Source organism: Mustela putorius, unplaced genomic scaffold (assembly GCF_011764305.1).
Source record: "Mustela putorius furo isolate JIRA1106 unplaced genomic scaffold, ASM1176430v1.1 tig00000253_pilon_pilon_pilon, whole genome shotgun sequence".
Lineage (NCBI taxonomy): Eukaryota > Metazoa > Chordata > Mammalia > Carnivora > Mustelidae > Mustela > Mustela putorius.
This window is the reverse complement of record NW_025421329.1, coordinates 6,234,795-6,259,058: the sequence shown is the minus strand read 5'-3', so window position 1 is coordinate 6,259,058 and position 24,264 is coordinate 6,234,795. Positions and strand designations below refer to the sequence as shown.

The 24,264-nt window shown below is 42.2% G+C and overlaps 1 protein-coding gene across 5 annotated transcripts in view; it reads right to left on the bottom strand.

Moving 5' to 3' along the window:
* RIN2 (Ras and Rab interactor 2) overlaps positions 1-24,264 on the bottom strand; it is a 223,509-nt gene that overhangs the window by 152,818 nt on the left and 46,427 nt on the right. For 2 of the 5 annotated variants that reach the window (XM_013057060.2, XM_013057061.2), the window contains exon 4: positions 10,726-10,823. The exons of the other annotated variants lie outside the window; for them this stretch is intronic. In XM_013057060.2, the coding sequence (XP_012912514.1) occupies positions 10,726-10,823 (98 nt within the window). The remainder of the gene's footprint in view (positions 1-10,725; positions 10,824-24,264) is intronic. 5 annotated transcript variants of the gene reach the window in all.

Here is a 24,264-nt window from a genome sequence, read left to right as displayed (position 1 = left end):
GAAAGAGCGAATTTTATGCCATGTGGATCATATCTCAATTTTCTGAAAGTTTAAAAAAAAAGTAATGGTTTTATTAAAGTCACTTTATTGAAGAAATTACTTACCCTGGATTGAGTAAATTAGGTAAGTCCCCATAGCACCTACTCCACCAGGGCATCCCCCTATTCTTTAAGACAGAGCAAATGCAGCTCCGTGTAGGCTGATAAAACTGATTATTAGACTGACAATGCAGAATCTGTGCTTTTAAAAGTAAGTTAGAAGGAGCAAAAGTTATTTCATATTGAAAGAAGAACAAAATAGCCTCTCAATGAGAGATGTGATTCTTCTTATTTATTTGTTTATTTTTATTATTTAATTTTATTTATTTATTTTATTAGGTCATGTTAGTCCCCATACAGTACATCATTGGTTTTTGATATCGCGTTCCATGATTCATTGTTTGTGTATATCACTCAGTGCTCCATGCAATCCGTGCCCTCCTTAATACCTATCACTGGGCTAATCCCTCTTCCCTCTGAAACCTTCAGTTTGTTTTCTGGAGTCCATAGTTTCTCATGGTTCCTCTCCCTGCTCTGATTTTCCCCCCTTCAGTTCTCCCTTCCTTTTCCTAAAGTGCTCCATGCTATTCCTTATGTTCTACATATCAGTGAAATTATATGATAATTTTCTTTCTCTAACATCTCTGAAAGTTTTTTGGCAAAGCAAAACAAAACAAAACTTTTTTTTTTTTTTTTTGGTAAAGTTTCTGCTTCAGCCTGCTGAATAATATCTTTCTTTTTCTTCCCCCTCCCCTCAATATACTAGAATTAAATATATAAATAATAAAACCATATGAAAATACAGGCATTTATCTCTCTCATCTCTAAATAGGGAAGATCATTGTCAGCATACACTCCCTTCCAGGTAAGAATTAAAAAGGAAAAGATCGATAAACCTAATTACATTAGAAGATTAGTATGTACATCAGCACACATAATAAACAAATTAAGAGGCAAAGTAAAAGGATGGTTTGACTGTTGCTAGGAATCTAACAAAAGATAATAAAATTAACTTATAATTAATTCAGATAAATCAAAAAAGAATTCTAACATCCCAACAGTGAAATCTGCACAAGTTATGAACAGAAAAAAAAAAAAAAAAAGGCCTACAAAAAAGCCACAGGATAGAAAAGATCTGTGGTTAATTTGAAACTGTTGAAATTTCCCACTAATAAAAATGCAAACGGAACTGACAATGAAAAGCTATTTCTCACTTATGAAATCAGCCAAGGTTAGGAAAGAGATAATGCTAAAATCTGTTGATTTCTCAGTGCTTTTATTTTCCCCTGAGGCATTTTAAATTTCTTTGAACAGTTCCTCACAGTTTTTGAGTTAAATTCATTCTCAAGTATTTCCTTTTTTGCTGCTATTACATGTAAAGGCTTTGGACTCAGTCAGAAGCCCCAACTGGCTGAAACCCCAGCTCTGTAATTTACCATTTGTGCACATGTGTTTGTGTGCATGTTTGAGTGTGTGTGTATGTGTGTGTGTGTGTGTGCGCGCGCGCACGCACATGAGGGGGCACGTGGGCCTTGTGTTCAGTATTACTTAACCTCTCTGAGGCTCAGTTTCCACATCTATAAAATGGGGACAAATAAAGCTTTAAGGGAAATATCTGCATTTAACAAGCAATAAATGGTAGTAAAAATAGCAGGGCAGCCAGGACAGTGCCCAAGGTCTTCCAGCTCCTCTAAAATGAGTATTTATTGAGATTATTGTTTGCACTTCAGGTGGAGAGCAAGACCCTGAAGCGGAATCGCAGTGGGGAGGACTCAGCTCTGCCGTTTAGCGGATATGTGATGTCGTTGGTGTGTGGATTAAATTGGCTGAGGTATGCAATGCACCATGCCTGCACCTATCAATATTATTATTTTTTATTATTATTAATTATAAACCCTAGATACTGACTGTCCAGCTCAGAACATTCAAGACCTGCCCTAGAATATCATCTTCTTAGGAAAGGTTATCAGAAACACAGGTCAGAATTCCAGCTCAGCTGTGTGACTCTGTGTGAGTTCCTTCCCTGTGTCTCAGTTTCTGCACCTGCAAAATGGAAATGGTAATAGTAGTGCTCAGAGGTCAGTACTGTGTTAGTCCAGGTCCTCTGAGATGTACACACCAAGACAGGATCAATTGTGTGAAGATTTTATTAGGGGAAATGCCTGTGGAAGAGATGGGAAGGGAGCCTGGGGAGGCTGGGAGAGCCATGAGGAAGGGTGGAAGGACATCCTTGACCATGATGGAGTCTAAAAAGGCTGCCAGAATCATGGAGGCAGCGATTGCTGTCAGAGGGGTTCTGTGTCTCTTAGGAATGGACCTGCCTTAACATCCCTGCCGGGCTTCAGATTTCCAAGTGCAGCAGTTGGTTCTTGGGTCAATCATGTCCCTTTTAGTTGCAACTCTGGGAGGCACATTCTCATGGCCCCACAAGTGTTAAGGATGAAATGTATCAAAACACGTACAGCTCTTGGAACATGGCCAGGCATGAGGCAAGCACAGGGTAAGTGGCCACTGTTATTGTTTTTATTAATTGTCTGACACATTATAGTAGAACCAATAAACACATTTTAAAAAATCTATGCCAAGGGTGATGTGATGTGAACTATTATTACTTAATATTTTATACATATTTGTTTTATCTACTGTAACAAAACTGCAGAATAAAGCTCTTATATTCCTTTATCCTTCCCGGAACATCTGCGTAAACACGCTCATAGAACACACTTGGTAAATGTTTGCTGAATAAACGATGGATCCAATTATCAGGGAAATTACACTAATAGGACTGAAGAGTACTAGACAGGCTTAACCTTATCTTGGAAATAAATTCATAAAAAGTTCCTACTCTGCCTTTCCTAGGAACACCATATCTAGTTGTTTTTCTAATACTTTATAATAAAAACTTCAAAAAGAGCAAAACAGAAAGGTTTTTTCAGTGAACATACACACATCACCTAGATTCTACTGTTAACATCTTACAGTGCATGTTTTATCACGTATCTATCCATTTGTCCATCTCTCTATCAATCCATCTGATTTCTGGTGCATTTTAGAGAAAACTATAGACACCTGTACTTGTTCCTACTATTTCATCATGTGGATCATTAACTAGAGTTCAAAAATTTTTTCTGAAGTTTTTTTCTTTTGATGTAAAATTTACACTGAGTTTTTAAATGAGTGAAACCACTTCTGAGCAGCAGGATGTTATCTGATTGAGAGGAGTTGGCAGGAGCTGCACATTTCAGGGGAATTTAATGCCCTTGGCGGATGGAGCATTTGATTGGTACATACCACGCATGGGCATCTGTCTATGTGTTTTTTGCAGATGCTAATTACTGTAGGTTAGGGTCCCCAGGAAGCAGATCCAGAGACAGAAATTAGTGTGCAGATTTATTAAGGAGCACCCACGGGACCGAGGCCTGTGGAATCCAGGTGGAGGAAGCAAGAGAGGCAGAGGCAGAAGTGAAGTTGGGGAATGGGTTCAGACAACCCCAAAGGGAACTAGGATCCTGGCCACAGTCATCCGGAGTTGGGCTGCAATGGCTGGGCTTTTGTACCCCTATAGCCAACAGTCATTGGATGTGGGTCCCTCTGGGAATGGCCGTGACACTGGACTAGGCAGTTCTCCTCAGTTGAAGCACCCCTCAATGTCAGGGACCAGGCACCCCTGACACGGAAGGCTGCCAGTGGTTGGGATGTTCAGCAGCTGGGAACAAGTCCTTCCCTGAAGGTGGTCTGGTGGCACATCACAGTGTCCACAACACTGATGACACTTCACTCACTTCAGAGACACATCATACGGCAATTGCACATCTTTATTCTGCAGCGACCGGAAATACCATCCAAACCACATTTAGGGTCCTGGAGAGTGAATTAGTGGCCTCAGGACACTGTGCTAAACAGGTGCTTGTATGTTACAGCCAGTGGGAAACAAGATTGCAAAGGGCTAGGATTTATGGCTGATGGTTACATTCTGAGAATATTCCTCAAGGAACACAGGAGGGTTCTCTATCTCAAGAAGCAGGTGGTCCTCACCAAACTGAGCAAGTAGGACACGTCAGAGACGGGCCAAGAAAGGATTCTAAGATCATGCCATATAAGGAAAAAATGATATGTGGCCTGGCATAAAAGTTAATGAACTGCTAACTTGGGTTCCGAAAACCTGTTAAAATAAGATGTGAGGCTACCTGAAGATACCAGTGCCTTAGACATTATACACAGGCATCAGGATTGGTGTTGGCTAAAAAATTGAGTGATTTCATCAAAATGATATTTTTAAATGCAAATTTCATCTCTTATAGTCAAATTCATATATTTAAAACCTAATGCCCAAGGCGATGATGTTAGGTGGGAGGTGATTAGATCGTGAGTGGAGCCTTCATGAGGGGGATAAGCATCCTTATAAAAGAGGCCTCACAGAGCTCCCTCATGCTTCCCACCACGTGAGGCTACAACAGAAGTCTGCCACCCAGAAGGGGTCCTTACCCAACCATCCTGGCACCAGATCTCAGACTTCCCATCAGAAGTGAATTTCTGTTATTTATATAACTGTGGCATTTTATCAGAGCAGCCTGAACAGACATCATCTTATATGCCTTCCCTTAAAAAAAATTAGTGCATGGGGCTCAGTCAGTTAAGCAGGCAACTCTTGGTTTTGGCTCAGGTCACGATCTAAGGGTTGTGAATCAAGCCTCACATCGGGCTCATTGCTTAGCAGGGAGTCTGCTTGAGTTTCTCTCCCTCTACCCCTCCCCCTGCTTAGGTTGTTTGTCTGTCTGTCTGTCTCTCTCTCTCTGTGTCTCTCACATAAAGAAATCTTTTTAAAAATTAAAAAATAAAAGATAAAAATATTAGTGCTTTCCGAAAGTGAATACCTGTCATTTGTGTACGCCTCAAATCTCTTGACCATACTCTCTACACTTCGATAACGTCTTATAGGATGAGTCTTTTTTTTTTCTTAAGATTTTATTTATTTATCTGAGAGAGAGACAGAGAGAGAGAGAAAGAGACCACGAGCAGGGTTACAGGCAGAGGGGGAAGCAGACTCCCTGCTGAGTAAGAAGCCCAATGCAGGGCTCAACCCCAGGAACCCGGGATCATGACCCAAGCCAAAGGCAGATGCTGAGCCAACTGAGCCACCCAGGTGCCCCAGGATAAGGCTTTTTCTAACATAGAATGTGGGAATAAAGCAAAATTCTCATTTCGTGGCCTCTTTGCTGCTGGGATGCCGTCATGTGATTTAGGTTCTGCCAAGCAGAAGAGCTCATCCAAAGCTTTGCTGGAAACACAGTGATGCAGGGACAGAGACAGGGTCAGTGGCCACGGCAGAACTGGTGTGGCTCTGAGAGCAGCTGGGGAGGGATCTCCTGATTTGTCAGCTCACTGATGCTTGGCAGCTGACTCTATTGCGTCAGTCTCAGTCACTGGTGAACCTCAGCCCGATGCCCACCTCTTGATTCCCTTTTATGATTCTGAGAACTCTGTTCCTCAAAATCCCTTTTTCACCAGCCAGCCACAGGCGATTCCGTTGTATGCATCAGAATACCCTGACCCATACCTTCCTATCACCCACAACAGTGCACTTGGGACTCTGTAAGCCACAACACATTTTCTCAGATACAGTATTCTGTAGAAGCTTGGTACATGAAGTAGATTATGAATGGAGCTGTCCTTATATAGCTTGGTCTTCTTGCTTCTCCCCATCCTAGAATTCTAGGGTTACAGTGAACTTGCCTGGAGAAAGTGCAAATTCCTTAGCAAGGTTATTCCCGAAGATCCTTCATACACCAGACCCACAATATTCTCTTCTGTTTCATGTCTCATGACTGATGTCCTCTGTTCTACAGTTCTAGCTGATGAATCTCCATTTTCTCTATAACTATTCACCTACTCTTCCTCTTCTGAGCATGTGGTCATGACTGCCAGGAAAATACCAATGTACTCCCTAAGACCCAGACCAATTATACCCTCTGTGAACCTCTCACCAATGCTTCTTCTCATCCTGTGGTCATTTCAGTAGTCCTTACCATTCATGGGCCTAATTCTCCAGTGATGACCCCAGGTAACCTGTCATTTTGCTGAGGCACAAATCTGAGTCACTAATATACCAAGTTTGGCGAACTGCCCTGGCTTTTCTCTTCCTTCCAACCACAGAATCCATCAGGAAGCCATTAATCAAAGGGGGCCAGAGAATACATAGCTAGGCCAGTTCGGGTACAACACAGGGTAGAGTCATGGAGAAGCAAAACCGGATCCAGGGGGAGAGGAGGAAATGGCCAGCTCAACAGAACCTCACAGGAGTCAGTGAGACCACAAGGAATGGGACTCATAATCAGAATATGACAAAGGTAGGACATACTTTGTTCATAAGTAATAGATTTTGTTCATTTGTTTTGGAGAGCAGTAAGCTGTCTCTGTAACTTGAGATCGCATCTATGCATCCACAAGTTTTCATGTGCAAAATAAGGAAGATAAATGAAAAACAGTGCTATTGTCATGGCAGGATGCCACAGCCCCTGTCAAATGCAGGAAATGAGTGATTAGCTCCTGCCACAGAAATCAGGAAGAGAGATCGAAGATGGACCTGCTGGGAAATTCAACTGCGCACCCACATTCTCATAGAATCATTGTGATAACTCCAGATGACACACCCCTGACAACGCGCTGGCAGACTCCAGCCTCAGAAGGTTGAGCAAGTGGTGGGAGGGCGTGGTATTCTTGTCTCCTTCCAATCACAAGGAGGAACTGATGGGAGAAGTGGCGGTCATGGGCACCAAGGGACAGAATTCTCACATCATCCTTACACTCAACTCAGCTCAGAATGAGAAACCTAGTCTGGCAGAGAATTTTGTAGTTATGAGCAGAGATTTCAAAAAGCTTAAAGGTGATTTGCAGTTTATAAAAAAAAAGTCTTCCTTCTCATCAAGTAGGGTGGGAAGTTCTTGGCAATGGGGTTCTAACACCACGAATGCAAGTAAGTACATAGGTAGAGAGAGAAGAATCACAACAATGTGTTTGCATAGACAGCTCTGCAAGAAAGGACAAAATATGGATATGGGGTTCCAGGGGCATAGCTGAATCCCACCTCCTGAGGCAGATCTATATGAATAATGTCAGGAAGGAGTGTTTTGCAAATAAAACAAAGCTAAGTAAAACCATAAAGGAAGTTCTAAAAGGTTTGGAACAAGATAAGATTCAATGGCAGCAGAATAAGAGAAGCAAGCTTACTCAATTTCTTGAGTATTTAATGCTTATAATATGAACAAATAAAGAAAGAGGTAAGTCTGTAAGACTGGAAAGAGGAAGCCAGCTTGAATGTTCAGGACTGAATCAAGTATCTGGATATTCCATAGGTGTCTCCATTTCCCAATCTGGTAGGATCACATGCCAGGCATCATAGGAAATTTAAGAAGTGCTGGGTCAAGGCTGGTGGATAATGTTGACCTCCAGTTTCAGTGGACTCTTCCAGCTATGCAGCTGTGGGCCTGTGGGCCACCTTACTCCCGACTATGGTTGGGATCATTGGCAAAATGGTTTGGCAGAAAGAGCTCATCCTCAGGGATCAGCTTGGGTGTCCAAAGGCAAGCTGTGTCAGCTTAGCCATACTTGTTATGTTCTTGGCAGGGCTATTAGACTAGGAAATTACGAAGAACCTGTTACCATGGAGCTGAATTTCATGAAAGGAGCCAACAAAAAATGACACATTTTGAGCAAGATGGAAAATTGTGCCTAAGAGGATGACAGTACAATAATTAAATGACCATATATAGGAAGCCCTCCTTGATGGATTCCAACCATCCCAGAGCAGGTCCCTAGTTTCCTCCCATGCCTGTCCTGTTCAGGATGTTCACTAATAAACTGAACAAGGCTAAGGGCTGAGTGAAGGGTAAGCTGACAAATGGGTTACAGGACAGAGAAATGTCAGACCTCCTAAGTCAGTGTTTCCCGAACACCCATTCATGTACTTCCCTCACAGTTCCTGTCACCGTGTACCAGAAGGGCTTAAGGACCTTCTTTAAATGGACTCTTTTTAAACTTAAATTTATATAAAAAGAAGTTATGTATTTGATGTGCTAATTATATTTTACAGTATAAATTAACTTCATAGGAATTAAAAGGTACAACAAAAAAAGTATAGAAAATGTCCATCTGAGTACCACCCAAACATCTGGGCTACCCTTAGTGGCATTTGTGACATGCTTCGGAAAAATGGAACCAGGTACCATGATTGTGATACAAAACACACTTCAAGTACCTGAGATAATAGGCTCACAAAATGAAAGTTGGCTGAAATAAATGTGAAATCCTGTGAGTAAGGGTACAAAACACATGGCTACTGCACATACTTTAAAAAGTAAATAAATAATAATGTTCTGTGGATGTGGCAAAAATTAATGCAGGCAGACATAGAGTTATGATATATCTAGTTACATTCAAGAGTCCTTCGCCATTACAGTGAGTGGCCAGAGCCGTCCAGGGGCCTGCCGGCATTTTTGCATTAGGAATTTTGAATTGTTTCTTATAAAGGGGGCCCCCCAAATAGAATAAACCTTAGACCCCCTAACACCTGTATCCATCCTTGTGAGTTGGATTTTATAAGTTATAGGAGCACCCTAGAACCTCAGGAAGAGAGTTTTTTGTTTTGGGGGGTATTTTTGCTTTTGGGGTTTGTTGTTTTTTTTTTCAAGTTCTGGCTGTGAGAGACACAATAGGAGCCAAGAAGAAAAATGGTCTTTAGCAGTTTTTAAAAAATGAACTCAAGACATAAGGTACAAAAGCTCAGGTCCCACCAATCATTTCCCGATAGGAAGGAACACTCACTATGCAGCCATCAAAAGAAATGAAATCTTGCCATTTGCAACGACATGGCTGGAACTAGAGGGTATTATGCTGAGAGAAATAAGTCAATAAGAGAAAGACAACTATCATATGACCTCCCTGATATGTGGAATTTGAGAGGCAACGTGGGGGGTTTTAAAAGTCAATTCATTTAAAAACAAATACATTTAACTCATCCTAAGCAATAAACATGGTGATATCTTGAAGTGTGTTTTGTATCACAATCATGGTACCTGGTTCCATTTGATGTGCTAGGTAATATATTTTAAATAATCTTAAAATGAATCCTCAAGCTCAAAAAAGATTTATTTTTGATGTCTAAAATCATCTCATGTTCAACCAAGAGTAGGCATACAACCCCCTCCTCTTGCAATTTTGATAAGTGGTGGTAAGAAACAGATTTGAAAGCTTCCTTTTCTGCCCCAGGACTCTTCCAAGAAGGAAAGTGTCATCTGGAGGGAGGCCTAGTTCAGGCGCCCAACATAGGCCCTTACTGAGGTCCAGCTTTCAAAGCACTTTTATGCAATGAGTAGCTCCCCTGATGCTTACACCAGTCTCTGGGTGGCTGTAGAAGGAACAAAGCAGGTGTTATTACCATTCACTCACTTTTGCTCAGAGGTCAAACAGAGATTAAAGGATGAAACAACTTAACTCAGCCTTCAGATTTTAAAGCATAAATATTTTCACTACCTTCTGCTTCTTTACCATGTTCACTATCAGTTAGCTTTGATTTTAAGGTAAGAAATCCCCTGGCGGGACACCTGGGTGGCTCAGCTGGTTAAGCGTCTGCCTTTGTCTCTGGTCATGATCCTGGAGTCCTGGGATTGAGTCCCACAGTGGGCTCCTTGCTCAGCAGGGATCCTGCTTCTCCCTCTGCCTGCTACTCCCCTACTTGTGCTCTCTCTCTCTCTGACAAATAAATAAAATCTTAAAAAAAAAAAAAAAAGAAAGAAAGAAAAAGAAAAAGAAATCTCCTTGTTATGGCTCTGTAACTACTAAAACAGGAAAGGGTCCATCTCAGGGAGAAATTGAACAGTTGCTTCCCCCTATGCCTTAGTTTCCTCATCTGTAAAATGGGTATGAAATGCAATAATCTATGGAAAAGTACTTCTTAGCATAACACCTGGGATATAGTAGATCCTTAATATGTGCTAGCTATTCTAATGATTCTTATCAGTCACTACAAATTATTTAAAAGATTTTTTAAAAGTTTGGTTTACTAAGTTGCTAGACTAACATAAGGATTTATGAAAACAGCCACCTTATGAAGAACATTATGAAGAAATAATATATTAAATGCAAAGCAGTTTTCAATTATTAAATTGAATTAATTATTAAATTATTGTCAAAATTATCTAACCATAATAATGTATATATTAGCATGAGCAATAAAGAGTGACCATACATAAAAATTTATTACACTCATCCAAATAGATGTATACAGTGCTTCAGCATTCAGGACTGATAATTGTGTGTGTGTGTGTATCTCTATCATTAGTGTAAATCAGTGAGCATCTACTGTCCCTGTGAGAATAAGGATCATTAGCTGAGACTTTACTAGTGCTCTAAGTTAATATAACTCTTTCTTTTTTTTTAAGTTTTTATTTAAATTCCAGTTACTTAACATGCAGTGTGATATTAGTTTCGGGTGTACAACACAGTGATTTACCATTTCCGTACAACACCTACTGCTCATCACAGTAAGTTAATATAATTCTAACTCCTAACAGAATATAGGTACTTAGTGAGGATCAGGACAGGAGTAAGGACAGGTCCTGAGCAAGAGAGTCTTAAAGATGAAATCAGGGTATCAGTTTAGAATCTATTCTAGGCTTTTAGAGTTCCTTACCTCATACAAATATGGGCTCTTCCATTTATTCCACTGATCCAGCCCCTGAATATTCTTTCCATTCTTTGGATTCATTACAGGACATTCATCTTTAAGCTCTGAGAAAACACAGGAAGGAAAAAAGAGTGCTGCCACCTCCAGTGATCAAATCCAGGCAGCTCTCACCCTCCTCCTCAGTCTTGGAGAACTGGTCAACCTGTCCAATATCTGTCCTGCAGCATTTCTCATTTACAAAGCTCCCAGGAAGCACAGACCTCTGGGTCACCTAGAAATAAAATATACTTGGGTCTGCCCTAAAGGATGGGGACACAGACTAGCACGGATTTTGTGGGCCTGAAGGTCCCAGAGGCCATGTTCCTGTGTAGTATGAAGATATCCTTCAAATACATGAGAGAGGAATGAGCAAGCTCTAATGCTGCTTTTCACCTTTCCAGGTCTTGCTTTCCCAAAGTAGGCCTGAGGATGGGTGCATCTGGGCCCACAAGTCATTCAACGATTCTTCTATTTAAGCAGCATGATTGGGCACCTACAATATAGCAGGCAATCAAAGGGAGAAAGCACATGTATTACAATGCTACCTTCTGTACCAAGACACTTACAAGACCATTGCTAAAATTGAGAGTCATGAGCTGTGCAACAGGAACAGACGACAAGAAGTGTAAGTCCCTCTGCAGAAGACCAGAAGAGCTTTACAAGGAAGGCAACGTCTAAGTTGAGCCTGGAAGGGTAAGTAGGCATGGAGGGGGTTCTAGCCAGAGTAAAACACAAGAAATGCCATACAAAGTGAGGGGGGATGTGCTTGGGAGAAACCACAAATCCAGTGTTGCTCATGACTGCCAAGAACCCCCAGTATTCAGCGGAAGGGGACTTGAGGCTGGCCAGAACAGACCATCTTGTAGGCAACACAAACACACTTAGGTTTGACCCTATAGGTCATGACCAGGCATTGCTGAATACTTCTGGATAGGAGACTGAAAATGTGGAGGGTCACTGGGGAGTGAGAAGAGGAGGTAATATATATGTGAGATGAATATAAAGGGTGTGGTATATACTCATGTGAAATCTAGAGGTATAAGGATTTGATACATGGGGGAGGTAGGAAGAGGGAAAAGTGTCTAAGATCGCATTCAGGTTTCAGCTATAGGAAACGAGTGGAGGTGGTCCAATTCACCAAAGCATGGCCTCTAGAAAATGAGCACGTGTCGCGGGAGAAACAAAAGAGCTCAATTTTGGACCAATTTTGAGTTTTTGGAGTGGGTCCCCAAAGCAGAGATGACCGAGAGAGAAAAGTCTGGAGCGCAGACACACAGGCAGGCAGTGGAGACACAAAGCTGTTGGGGGTCTATAGCATGGCCAATGAATGAGGCAGAAACCAGAGGGCTCTTCTAGAGGAGCACTGTCAGTACCATCTGCAGCAACGTTCTGGGACGAGCTCACAACATGTCCAATTCACTCCCTAACCTAAGTTCTATGGAATGTCTAAAATATGAAACAAAGAAAAGGCTGAAGAGAACAAACATTATTTGACTCACATGGAAACAAGCACTTCCTTATTCTAAAGGCCAGAAGTGACAAAAGTGACAAAATCATTAAAACAGAACATGGCAGCAGGAATGGAAACTGAAACTAGAAGGCTTTACGAAAATGGGTTTTTTTCGGAGTTGCCCTGGACTGGCTGGTTGTTGGTAGAGGGGACCAGTCAAGGCACCCAGTTTCCCGGGCATCATCCACGGGAATCACCACTTGAGACCATTCACTTTCTTCCTAGTTCTAAGCTCATCGAAGGCACCTTTGGAAAAAGGAGTGTATTTTCCTTGGCCTACAAAGTCCAAAACAGCAGGGAATACTCCAGTTTCCCACCAGGCACTAGCTCCCAGGGTGGTGCAACATCCTGGCACTGTGGTTTACACAGGAAACCAAGCTCTGAATCCAATTAAGAGAAACAACCTAAGGCTCGGGTCTCCCCTTGTGGTTGCCTGAGTTTCTGTGTCTGTAAAGGTTTCCGAGCAAGGTTCAGGCTAGCTAGTGAGCAACAAATATGGCATCTGGACCTGCCATAAGTCGCAACATCTCAGAGTGTGTTTGGCACGAGGAGGCAACTGAGGGCTCCCTGAGCGTATGGATGGCTGAGAGCAGACTTCCTCTCTCTCTGACACCACAGACACCAATCATGGATTGTGGTGAAAAATCCCAATGGGGTACCTCAGGACCCTTTTCCATACAGCACCCCAAGCCTTCAGGTAAAGTTGGTCCCATTTTAACTCTGTCAGTAAAGAAAGTGAGGCTCAAAGGCGAAACAACCTACCCAAGGTCTCACTGCCAGCCAGTGTCAAAGCTGGGGTGGAACGTGGCTCTCCAGGACTGTCCTGACAGCGGGCCAACTCTTACATCCTAATACCAAGTTGGAAGGTGACTATGTTCTATATTTCCCCAGAGCTTCCAGACAATCAACAGGACAGGCAAAAAGTGGAATATCCAGATGAGAGCTTCCGTCATCTCAGTGAGTTAAAACTGGTAATAGTTGGGCACCTGGGTATCTCAGTGCCTTTGGCTCTACCTTTGGCTCGGGTCATGATCCGGTCCTGGGATCAAGCCCCACATCAGGCTCTCTGCTCTGTAGGGAGTCTGCTTCCTCCTCTCTCTCTGCCTGCCTCTCTGCCTACTTATGATCTCTGTCAAATAAATTTAAAAAATATATTTAAAAAAAAACCTGATAATACCTTTTTAACAGTGAAGGTTAAAGTATTCTATTTCTCTGTGTCCATCTAATACACGGTCAGGTTTTTTGTTTGTGTGACCCAGTTCTGATTCCACGTCACCCATGCCTAACCCTTATGTGTGTGCCCTGTTTTCTGTTGCATTCCCACTTCTAATTCCCCATGCTAACAGACTGTTAAGAAGCCTAGGGCCTAGCAAGGCAGACGTAGTTTCCCAATGCCACCCATGGGTCAGCCCAGAAATGGACTTTCTGACACCTTGTTCGGCCTACCTACCTGTTTAACCACGTGTCCCTGCTCTTCAACTGCTCTAGTTCCGTAAACTTGAAGAGGCTTTACTCTGACTAACAAAATTAAAGAGTTCTTCTGACTTCACAGATAGCAGTCCTAGTGGTCTTAGGTCAGGTGGTATCAAATGGAGGTAAGATCAAACTGTAACCTATGGGTTGATGCAGTCAAAATCAGTCAGCAATATGAAATGCACATTGAAACCTCAAGACAATAACTGATATGATTGGGGCACCTGGGTGGCTCAGTCGGTTGAGCATCTGCCTTCAGCTCAGGTCATGATCTCAAGGTCCTGGGATTGAGCCCCGCATCGAGCTCCCTGCTTCATGGTGAGCCTGCTTCTCCCTCTCCCTCTGTGATGTCTCTCACTTTCACTCTCTCCAATAAATAAATAAAATCTTTAAAAAAATAATTGATATGATTAAGGTATTACATTAGGAATGTATTCATAAGTCTGGCCTATGAAGAAAAGTTTTTTGGCTTGAAACTTTCTGAAGTTAGACCCAAGTGGGTTTGATAAAAATATGTTTGAGATAAATGAATCTATTGCAACTTTTTCAAAACTACATTCATATATTAAGACTCAGCCCATCCACAAACACTTTACGCATGTGCCACAGGCAAGGCATCGTGACCAACTCGCATACCTGTTTCCTCAGGTCAGAAGTATTGCCTGAAAAGCTTCTTAATCGAATAATATATTTGTCTTTTGTGATATCCAACTTGTCTGTATGTTAAATTGTAAACATGAATCCAGGAGTACAATAAGCCATACAAACCCCCAAACTGATGCCCAATTACTTCCCCAAAGGAAGATGCTACAGCAACTTTCATCTTCCTCCAAAAGACGCAGCTGTTGGAGCAGATGTTGACCATGGGCACGCAAGGTGCCTTGCTTGGTGGGTGACTAATCAATTTCCCAGAGGACTCTGTGGGGTAGAGAGCTCCAGAGGAAATAGATGGCAATGAATCACAGTGCTCAGGAGTGGAAAATAAAATATGATTCACATTAAGTAAAAGAAAAGGTTGAGGGAGAAAAAAAAACAACTAAAAATTAAAACCACATACACACACACACTCAAACATCAGCAAATACCACACTGAGCATGTCAGCGTAACTTCTGCTTTTTCAAAGCCCAAGAAGGTAAAAGAGGGCAGATTTTCAAAACAAAGCCTAATAAATCTACATTTTATCGAAGTATTTTACTGAAAAAAATGAGTGATTTTTAATGAACTTGGTATTTGTTGTAAGAAAAAATGAACCAATATATTGTTTTTCATTCAATCTCAATTTTTGTTGAATACCATCAAATCTTCAGATGGCAACTTTTTCTTGAAGTACACTTTATCTTTGTAGATAAAATTTATGCCTCATTACTATAAGCATTCTCTGGAGTAACATTATTTAATTTCTCAGTAATGAGTTGCCTAGGAATGCAAAATAAGAGAGTAGAAGTTGGGCTCCCCAAGAAATTAATCAATAAGCAAGTCAAAAATAAACAAAACAAAAAACAAGCCTCTAAGATACTGGGATCAATCACTTTGAAATAATGGAAATTATTGGAAACAATCAGCAGAGTCATAGAGCTTATACTTCAAGTACAAGCCAATGAATAATCCATGTGGGCACCAATTTTGAGTTTCTTTGCCACTGGTTAAGTAGATAAAGATGAATGTGAATTGGTTAGTTACAAGAAAACATGACAAAGTTTACAAAACATAAAATGAAGTTCATATTTGAAGAGGATTTTGTTTATTTCAGCACCAGAGATAGCCAAATGGATTTTGAAATCAGTATGGACCAGAAATCGAATGACTTGACAGTGTGGGGCAGGAAAATTTTGGGTGGGCATCTGGGTGAGGGGGTTGTATGACCACACTATTATTGAGTAAGGGACAGGAGAGGCTAGGTAGGGAAAGAGAGGCGGGGCTATCGGATCAGGCTCACAGAAATCCCAGAAATGCAGAGGTGTATGGAAACCAGAGATAAGGGAACACAGCAGACCACCCTGCCGTAGGTGTCCAGGGTGTGTGTGTGTGTGTGTGTCTTTTTGTATGACAGTCACCTATCACCAACAAAAATAACCAGACCCTAAAAAGAAGTAAGCCATTAAAGTTGTTATCACTCATCCTTAATCAATTGTGCCACCAGTAGAGAAGTCAAAAGATTTAAGTTCCCTGGATAGCTTTCTATAAATGACCAATCCTAAAAGCCCTCAGAGGTAGTTGTTTTGGGACCCCTCTCACTCCTAAGAGCTTTTTCTGTATCCTCGCTTAATAAAACTCTATTGCTTTACTCACTTTCTTTGTCCATGAGATTCATTCTTTGACTGCGTGAGAGAAGAGCCTCACTTTCCTGCTTCATTATCTCGAGTGGTTGCTATGATCTAAGTGGTGATGTTATGAAATGAAATGTCACCCCCTGAGAAGTGGCACCAATCAGTGAAAAGGTAGAGTTGGGCATGTGGGGCCCTGAGGTTTGGGAAGGGTAGAAGGGAAGAAAGGAGGAGCCAGCAATATGATCACCCCACATCCCATACCCACAGGCATCTGTTCCAGGAAGCTGGGCCTCCAGCAAACAAACAGCCTGGGTAAAGCCTTTGAATGCTTTATCATTGTCTGAATTTTCCAACTTTGGGAGTTTTCTTGGGCCAAGCTAACTGACTGAAATCTCCACTTTATGTTTTATGGTCTGAACTCCTAGATACACGTTTACACTCCCAATTGCCAGTAAAAACAAAACAAAACAATGTCAGAAACAGCAGTTTGAGCTCAGTTGTTTTGGTTCCCGCATCTTTCATCAATGCTACCATTTTCTATTTTGACCTACTTGGCAAAATTTACAATTTACCAAGACTTGAAGAGATCGTTCATCATTTCCAATTACCCGTCAGGAAGGCATTTTATAACCATGTCTGGTTTTCTGTAATTTATTTATCTTGTATTTCCAAATATCAAAATTCCTAACATGCAGAAACCACACTCCCAGATAATAAAGACTATGTGTTATTTTCCAGTTGACTTTTTTCAATATTTCCAGTCATAAAACGAGGATAGAAGTGACCTTATTAACCATGCGGACATTTAAATCTAATGTTTTTCTGCAAATTTAGAATAACCATTTTATTACAAAAGCAATCCAAGTTTGTTATAGGAAAATTCTAAAAGAAATTCTAAAATAAGCAAATAATTTAAATGATCAGCTCTATTAATCCTGTAGAGTACATCCTTCCAGAATTTGTATGAACTCATCTGTCTCTACCTCCTTATTGTATTTCATTTCATTTTGTAATATTTATTATAACCTAACATAGTGTGTATTTACTTGCTTGATTATGTATTGTCTAATTCTCCCACTAGGGTGGGAATCTCCTGGGGAAGCACTTTGTAGGGCTGGTTCTGGCCTCACAAAGTGTCTGATGCATAGTAGGATCTCCTAAAATTCAATCAATGAATGAAAGAATGAATAGTTGGTACTCACTAAGTATTGGAAAAATCAAAAGCCAGTAAGTACAAGCCAACCTGCTTAAAGTCAAGGATAAGGGAGGTGGGTGAACTAGAACATTTTTCTGTTCCATCTCATTATTCTTTACTCCATCTGCTATTAGGTAACTGGCCCATTAATTTCTGTTTGAACTTAATAAATTTGCGGGCATATCTTTGCTTCACTTTCATTATGGGAGAAATCGTACAAGTTGAAGATTTGGTGGGAAGTGGAAGAGAAACAACTCCACAGACGCACCTGCTGTAATCGGGGTCAGCGTGGAGCAGGTGGGAGGGGCGAGCCGTTGGGGAACACACAAGCGCCTGTGCCCATGCGCGCACCAGCCCTCCTCACCCCTCCGTGGCCAGGTCCCGCACTACACTGGCAGGCAGATACATAGCCAAATGTCTCTTACCCATACTCGGGGCGGGGGAGTGGGGTGGGGAGGAAGGCTGAGGAGCTGGGTAATTTCCTCAGGGACTGAAGAAAGAAAAGTAATAATAAGCCTTTTCATGTTTTTCCTTGCTCTAACATCTGGGCATTTTTAAATCATCAATTTACCATTTACAGAAAAAAAAAAAAAGTTGTCAAGGAAGTATGTCTTGATTTAAGAAAGATCCATCATGTCTTTACCAGACAATGAATTGTTCTGGAAGATTGAAAATCTGATCTCTCCCTTCCCTTTAAGTTTTTTACTGAGGATAAAACACCACGAAATAACTGCAGAGGGTACCATTCAGATGGGGCATGGGGGGGGGCACTGATGGGGTCTAGGGGTTTTTCTTCTTTTAACTTTTTATTTGGAAATAATGTTGATCTTACAGAAAAAATTACAATAGTCCAAACCCTTTTTAATCAATAACAAAAATAGAGATAGAGAGACAAAAGATTTGAACAGGGGTGCCTGGGTGACTCAGTGGGTTAAAGCCTCTGCCTTCAGCTGGCATCCTGATCCCAGGGTCCTGGGATTGAGCCTTGAACCCAGGCTTTCAGCAGGGAGCCTGCTTCCCCCTCCCTCTCTCTGTCTGCCTCTCTGCCTACTTGTGATCTCTGTCTGTCACATAAATAAATCAAATCTTTAAATAAAAAGAAAAGAAAAGATTTGAACAGAGGTATCCCCCAAACAAGATTTGTGAATGGCAAAAAAGCACATGAAAAGACGCTGGACATCACTAGTCATTAGGAAACCCTAAACCGGAAATCAGATGCCACTAGGCTTGTATCAGAATGACTAACTTCAGAAAGACTCACAATACTAGTTGTTGGTGAGGATATGAAGAAACTGGACCCTTCATACAGTGTTGGGGGAATGCAATAAAATGGTACAGTCTCTTTGAAAACAGTGTGGTGTCCCTTAAAAAACTAAGCATAGACTTACCATATGTCCCAGAAATTTCACTGGTTAAGTACCTACCCAGGAGAAATTAAAATATATATCCACATAAGACTACGTCTGGATGTTTCTAAGCAGCATTATTAGGAACAATAAAACTGAAACAAACCAAATTTCTATCAACTATAGGACAGATAAACGAAAAGTGATATATCTGTATAATGAAATACTATTGCACAGCAAAAAGGGATCTACTGACATAAGCTATGATGTAATAATTTTAATAACATTATGCTGAGTGAAAGTCAGACATAAAAGTCTACCTATTGTATGATTCCACTTACATAAAATTTCTAAAAAAACTATTTCTAGAAAACTATATATTTACCCAAATACTCATACTTGTATCCTTAAAAATGGGTGAATTTTAGGACATGTAAGTTATAAACCAATAAAAGTGCCTGCCTGAAAAAAAAAAAAACCCAGCATACTCTACATATTGTTCTGCATTATGCTTTTTTCCTGCTCAAAACTATAATTTGAATAGAGTTCAATATCAGCTCATTAGCTCTCTCTTTTTTGTTCATGGTCATATAATGTTTCATTGTATGTCTGTGCCAAAATGTAAATAAATTAAATAGCCAAGCAAAGGAATACTCGCCTTTCCCCATTCAGTCCAAAAGGCCTTCAAGGTATTTAGCTTCTGCTGTGCTCTTTCAAAAAAAAAAAATTATTATTATTATTATTATTTTTGGTAGCTCTTTCAAAAGCTACAAATTCCCTCATTCCATTCTTGAAAATCTCTGGCATGCCCCTTAACAGATGCTATTGGGGCCTCACTCATGTCCCCTTTGCACTTATCACCCTCTTAACAAGTCTAGAGTTTCCATGGCAAGTACCAGCGGCACTCTTTCGGAAGACTCTGACAGCAACACACTTGACTCACCCACAGGTAGACCAGAAGACCAGGGAGTTACTGCGCCCTGAAATGGTCCTCACCGATGATGGATGGAAATCAGTGGATAAAATACCCCAGCGACCTCACTCCTTGGTGAAGCAACTCTGAGATGAGGTTGATCATCTCCCAGAGCTCACCTGCAGGACAGAGACCCCCTTGCCCATACTGGCAATCTGCCCAGTAAAATGACTGCTTTCTCCTCCTTGTTTCATTTACCCACTCCCCCCACTGTCCTTCCCACCAAGAAGTGACACTTAGTTACTGGCTCACACATCTCGCTCTGTCTCCTCCACCCTGGTGCATTTATAAAGACAGAAGCGAACCACTAAGCTCACAGGCATTTGGATTTAGGATTAAGAGGGCATATGATTTCAACAATGTGTTAATTAGAATGCTCTAAAGGGACAAAGTGAGGTGCTACGGTTAAGACGTTAGCATCATCAAGATCTGTGTTCACTTGCTTGCTCGGCCAGTATATGGTCACATAAATAACTTATGAGTGTTTGCAAAGACGTTTAATCGTTCAAGGTTTAGGTTTTTTCCGCAGACCTTCTTTACGGGGCCAAGAACACAACAGTCGAGCCACCCTGAGCATATGCTTTATGACTTATAACTCACAAAAAGCATTTCAACGGCAAGTCTTTTCCATGCTAACTTGGAAAAAGTCCTGTAAATTTATGGCTGCAAATTCCAACCAACATAAAAGCTCTCCCTCTTCTCCTTCCAGCCAAATTGTCGTCCCGCCAGCTGAGAGCGCCAAGGTACTGAGAAGAGCAGAGAAATGAGATTTTTACAGGATTCCAGCCTTCTCCTAAAATGTAGGAAAATACACACATCCCTATAACTGACAATTTATTCATTCCACTTGCTGCTCTTCTTTTACTCGGAGCTTGAGCAACTGTAGGGGCAGATGCCAAGTCTCACCATCTGAGGCAGCTACCTAGGTGGTGTCCAGTTGTAACTGGAACAGAAGAGCTCAACACCTCCAGACACTTTGTGAGTCCATAATGAGCTGTCCTGGTATGAGATAAGGCAACAATCCCCAGTTGAGGACTGAGACAGGTTCCTCTGCAACCTGAGGGTATGCGGCTTTCAATAACCATCTCTCATTTAATACTAAATTAGAATGTCATTAAAGATTTGGGATTTTGCCCAAGGTGATAACGAAGACTGGCACTGGTAAAACTTTTAAATTTCACATTGTATTTGCATAGGTTAGCCCAGGCAACAGTAGAGTGCCTTATTGATTCTAAGCCAAGCCGAACGTACCTCTCTGCATGTTAACTTGGGTTTGGCCACAAGACTTCCTTTAGACAATAAGATAATACAGAAATCTCCGTGAAGAGGCCTTTTGGGTTTCCACTTGTACCCCTGTACCTCTGTCATGGCCATGAGAAGAGCCTGCTTTGGGTAGCAACTGCCCACCAGCCTCACTCAGAACGCGCTCAGGTGAACTGGTCCGAGCCTGTATCTCAGCCAAGAGAAGCCAAGCCTAGCTGGACCTATGCCAGAGGCAGAGCCACCCAAGTGAGCTCAACCCAGATCAGTCAAACCCCAGTCAATCTGTAGTTGCATGAGCTAATAAGTAAATGCTCATTGTAAATTTTCCACTGAGTATGGTCGTAGTATGCTGCATGGTGACAGCCCAGCCAGAGAACAAAGGGGAAGTACAGGAAGCCAAGGGGAACGATGCACAATAGCTTTTCCTTGTTTCCTTTCCTGGGACAAACGGGTGGCAACATACAGGATACAATGATGAAGTCCGCAATCGCTTTGAAAAGATCCCTGTGATTTCTCCAAGAATATCCCAGCTTCCGTGTCCCTCGGTGGGACAATTCCAAGATGTGTCCTACAGATCCCCCAGTGGGATTGAGCCCCAGGTACCCACTGTCACCTGCTCACAGTCACATCCTGATGGCCTCCTGCCCTCCCAACCTCACCGTCTCCTTCACTGAGTGTCCAGTTGTGTCATTGCACACAAATTCTTGATGCAAGCTAGGATATGGCCCATCTTTACAAATAAAAGCTAACATTCATCAAGCACTCGATTGTGCCAGACACCATGACACACAATGACTTCACCACTCTCCATTTTCTCATCTGTAAAATGGGGACAAAGACACTACCTCTCAGGGCCACGTGAGGAAAGAATGGGTAATGGACCTAGAATAGGCCTTGACATTGCGAGCCATAAAGCAATGTTACTATTTCCAACAAGACTCACTTGTCCTTATTGCTATCGGGCTTCTAAGCTGCATCTGCAGGTAGGAAAGAACCAGTAAAATTGAGGAAACTACAGAGGGGAAAAGAACAATGACGAGAAAACAGAGAAATTCTTCATGAAACCCCTTTAAAATTCTCAGCCAGTGGATGGCAGCACTAGCCTTTAACTAAACAGGCAGTGGCAACAGGAAAAACAAGCATTCTCCACCGTATTTCATAGGTGAGATCCAGCCGCATGGAAAGAGAAGAAGCTGGAGAACCAGAGAACATCCGAGAGGAATCCCGTGAAAGACATCAGTCAGGCTGTGCTCCCCTGTGTGCACTGAGGCTTGGGAGGTATTTCTAGTGGAGCTGTTTCAGACGGGCCCAATAGTGGGCTGAGGATCTTGGTCTGGTGAGGCCTATGCTTCCACTACACTCTACCAGAGCACCCTCTGGGTACCGAGAAATACAACATTCAAACCCGGCGGCTGGGGCCTCAGGACTCAGCCAGGAAGAGGAGATGGATCACTCAGTTGGGACTGAAAATGACCCATCCCTGCTTACCCCGGGGAAGCAGGGGGTCTTCCCAAAGGTAGCTGCTTACTTGCTGCTTGCCAGATTCTCCACGGGTCAAGTCATCCCACCAGCCCTACCCTTCCACTGCATGCTCCTCATTCCAAGATCCAAACAGAGGTCAGGGGAAGGGGAGGGAGTAAATCCCACGTGCTCTGATCACACCTGCAAGAGGGCCGCCATTTCTGTAGAACCCACAGGTGACATCAGCATGGCAGGATTCAGCCAAGTGCACCGTGGAAGCCATCACACAGCTGGGCTTTGAACCCTATCTGCGTCAATGCCTAACTGTGACCGAGGGCAAGTTACTGGAGCTCTTAGCACTCAGTTTCCCCATCTGTAAAGTGAGGATAATAATGATCCCACCCTTATAGGGCTGTTGAGAAAATGAAATGTGACCATGAACTCAGTGGTAGTTTCACGAGGCCCAGTGTTTGTAGCTGAAGCCTTCCTGAGATCCCATGGAAACAAAGCCATTCGGGAGACAGACCATTTAACCCTTCCCTACCCTCTCTACTGGCTCCCCCAAGTGAGACATGAGAGAGCCACACCTTCATCACCTGCCACTCCCCACCCCGCCACTGACAACGGGAGGAAAGAGAAAAAGAATCTTTCCTACCAACTACACCCCCTTTGCTCTGCCTCACCCCTCCCTCTCAATCCCGCTTTTACAGAGTGAGGCGGGAGGGGAAAGGAGAGAATGGCCTTGGCTCTTCTAGGCTATACCCATCTCAACTTCTTCCTGCTGTCCTCCCTTCTCAGCCCAGTGCCATTTTTCTCGTAAGTTACCAGCTATGCACGTGGTTTCCTTTCATTCTCTATCATAATGTTGTTAATTCCCTTCATACAATACTGGCATTTCACGTGGTATTGTGGGTTGCAAAGACAACCACAGTTCTCTACTCTTCCTACACGCCTGCCTTTTGCAAGGCAGCTTTGCAATTCCCCCCATCAAGGGCTGGAGTTGATTTCTCTTCTCTTGAATCTGGATTGGCCTGTGACCTGTTTTGACCAAAAGAATCTGGCAGATGCAGTCCTGTGTCATTTCAAGCCCTAGCCTCGAGGAGGCTCGCGTGCTCACTCTCTTGGAGCCCTAACCCGTGGGCGGATGACAGACCCTCAGAACAGAGGTGAGCCATCCCAGGCGAGGCCACCATCGCCAAACCGGCCACTAACTGAAAACACATGTGTCAGCCTAGCTGCACCAGCCAGGCCAGCAGAGCCCAGCCCAGACCATCAACCTGCAAAATCCTTAACTAAATAAATGGCTATTATTTTAAGCTACTATGTTCTGGGGTTGGCTTTTTTTATTTTTTAAGGTAGCAAAAGCTAACTGATGGATTGGGCCGTAAAATAGGACAGAAGACTTAAACTTGCCTTGCATTTTGCATGCATTTATTTATCTTTCATAATAAAAAAAAAATCCTCATAATCTGGTCCTGCTGCCACCTCCTTTATTACAGGAGCCCTACACCTGCTAAGCGTAGGGTAAAATAGTGGACATTCTGGACAAGGTAGTGATGGGAGTTATTCACAGTTCTTGAGAAGCTGCAATGACACTCACAAAACTAAACACAAAATGAAAGACCCATGTGCCATCATTCCCATGAGTAAGGCTACCTGGAATGAATGCAGAAGCTATGTGTCACGTTTCAACATTCGCACCAAGGTCAATTCTCCTGTGTCGCACCTCTGAAAGTATTTTTCATTTGGGTAACAACGGGGTGAAATAGAGCATCTTGGAGCCCTGCCTGTTCCCGCTATTGTTAACTGACCACTGATTTTCACTGAAGTTGTTTTTTTTACAGAAGCCAAATGTGAAGATGTTTTATCTCACAGGAAAGACCGAGGAAGTGAAAAAAGAAACCTCTGACCTCAAAAGACAAATCTTTAGCAGCAAGATAAGACGTTGGTATTTATATCTGGAATTTTGCACTTCCTTACCATACTGTCATCACTGTTAAGAAAATTCTTGGTTGAT